This window comes from Lolium rigidum, chromosome 2 (genome assembly GCF_022539505.1).
Source record: "Lolium rigidum isolate FL_2022 chromosome 2, APGP_CSIRO_Lrig_0.1, whole genome shotgun sequence".
NCBI lineage: Eukaryota > Viridiplantae > Streptophyta > Magnoliopsida > Poales > Poaceae > Lolium > Lolium rigidum.
In genome coordinates, this window is record NC_061509.1 from 206,606,150 (window position 1) to 206,608,320 (window position 2,171).

At 42.2% G+C, this 2,171-nt stretch overlaps 1 protein-coding gene across 1 annotated transcript; it reads left to right on the forward strand.

The window, feature by feature from the left end:
* The first annotated feature begins 847 nt into the window (after positions 1-847).
* On the forward strand, positions 848-2,171 carry LOC124688013 (protein NUCLEAR FUSION DEFECTIVE 6, mitochondrial-like). Its single transcript, XM_047221728.1, has 3 exons — positions 848-1,011; positions 1,099-1,223; positions 1,838-2,171. Exons 1-3 carry the CDS (start codon positions 893-895, stop codon positions 1,843-1,845), a joined length of 252 nt encoding a protein of 83 aa, XP_047077684.1. The 5' UTR covers positions 848-892; the 3' UTR covers positions 1,846-2,171.

A 2,171-nucleotide genomic window follows, 5' to 3' on the forward strand; every position in this document is an offset into this window, starting at 1 on the left:
TTCACTTGGTTAGGAAGTGGATGTACAACACAACCACCCAGGTTCAGGTTCAAGTCCCGAGGGACGCGGATTTGAGTTCTTATTATTTAAAAAATACTCTAGGGGCTTCATTACCGTATTACTTTCAAAAAAACTTAATACGTGGTATTTCTAGTTACACAAAATCACAAAATCACGGCTTCGATGGACCAAAAATAACTCTCTTTTGCTTCCAGCATTTGTCATTTTTATGCAGACCAGATATAAAATTATTTTTTGATGCAAATTTGATCATACATATACTAGACATGTATAAGTACTTATATTTTTTCAGAATTTTTCAAACAAATAAATAAAATTATTGATTATTGTAAAAAAAACAAGGTCACTCGAGCTTGGGAGCCAAAACCACTTCTCGCACAACTTTTCAATACTCTCTCTAGATATACATCCATATTAGCAACAAGCAATATGAATTGAAGGGAGTATTAGCTTTTTTTTAACTTCCAAAATTCTTACATTACAAAAGTTTTAAAATTCTAAAGTTTCAAGTTTAGAAGCTTTTAATTTTTTTATAAGTTTCAATTTTTGAATCAAAATTGCAAAAGTACAAAATAATAAAATTTTCCACAATTTAAAAATTCTGAAAATCGAGCAGATTTTTCAGAGTATATGATTTAAACTCCTCTCTCTTTTTTCTAAAAAAAAATGAACTAATCCTTTTCTTTCAGATCCCAGCCCTTCTCCCCAAGCCGTGTGGCACATTCCGCGGGATGCCGAACACAACCCGCAATCATGGGCCGAATGGGCCAAAACGTGGAAATGAAAGCGTCCTGCCCTCCTCTTCCTGCCGCCGCCGCATCTTCCACAACCCAGACCTAAACTCCTCTCCGATCCCCACCAATCCTCTGCGATGGCCTCGACCTTCCGCGCCGCCGCCCGCGTGGCCTCCGCGGCCTGCCGCTCGGCCGCCTCCCGCTCCATCCCCTCCGTCGGCCGCTCGGCCGCACGGCACGCCCCGTGCATCTCCAGGTAAACAAACGGCGACCCAACCTGTTCGCCCTATCCAAATCCAAGAAACACCGGATCTGTGACGCGGACGGGTTCTGTCGCCTGCAGGTTGCCGGTGGAGCTTGGGTGCGTCGCGGGGATGTCGCTGCTGCCGCTGCACAGCGCGGTGGCCGCCGCGAGGCTGACCTCGCGGCTCAGCACGGCGTCCCGGAGCTGCTGCGCGCTCTCTCAGGGTATCCTCTGTCGCACCTATCCCGGACTTTAACGTCCTACGATCGATGATGCTCTTGTCTGTCTTTTCCGTTTGGGTGAGAACTGTGCCCGTGCATACTTGTACATTCCATTATTTGCGCGTCACTAGTTTAGCTGCTTGCTCAACAATCTGATGCTGTTTTTTTGATATGTGCCTCCCTGTTGATTTTGTATCTATATAGTTTGTGTGCCAAATAGGTTTACCATCCACTTGTCTGTAGATTGAGTGCTGATCTATTCCGAGGGTTAATATTCCGCTTGTTGTAGATGCTTTGACTGATGAGAATGTAGGTCTACAGATGTCCTTGTGGATAAACTCTATTTGTTCAGAGTAATGTGTGTACCTTAATCTTGTGCTTTTATGTCTCGGTAGGAACACAAAATCACTTCAATTCATGAGGTTGCACATGCCGCTCCTATTTTTGGATCTTGATTGCCAATAAATACTCCATAATACTCTTAACTAAACTCCCAGAGAGAGAAAAAAACATTCCCCATTTCCATGCTATAACGATTACAGATTCACTTGTTCGACATTCGTCTTTGCTAGTTTTATGTATTGAGGTCAATTGAGTAAGACATTTGGTTTCTGCAGGCACATGACTTGCTAGTTCATGAAAGGTATTGTACTGGGGCTTGCTGTTTTGCTTCACAATCATCAAGCATGACTGCCTAAACATGTCAAATTTGGATCTGAAGATTAGTGTTATCTTATTTACGTAGAATCATTAGCTGTGCTTGTTGAAGACCAATTTGATGGATAAAATGCACCATTTTCTGCAGTGGTTGATCCTTATAAAGCCTACCTGTCTGTGAGAAATATATGCAATATTATTTATTCAGTAACCATATAATTGTCTCCTGTTTGCACTCTGAGACACTTGCATTTGCTCTTGAAATACTATTTAATAAAGTGGCTTTCTTTAGTC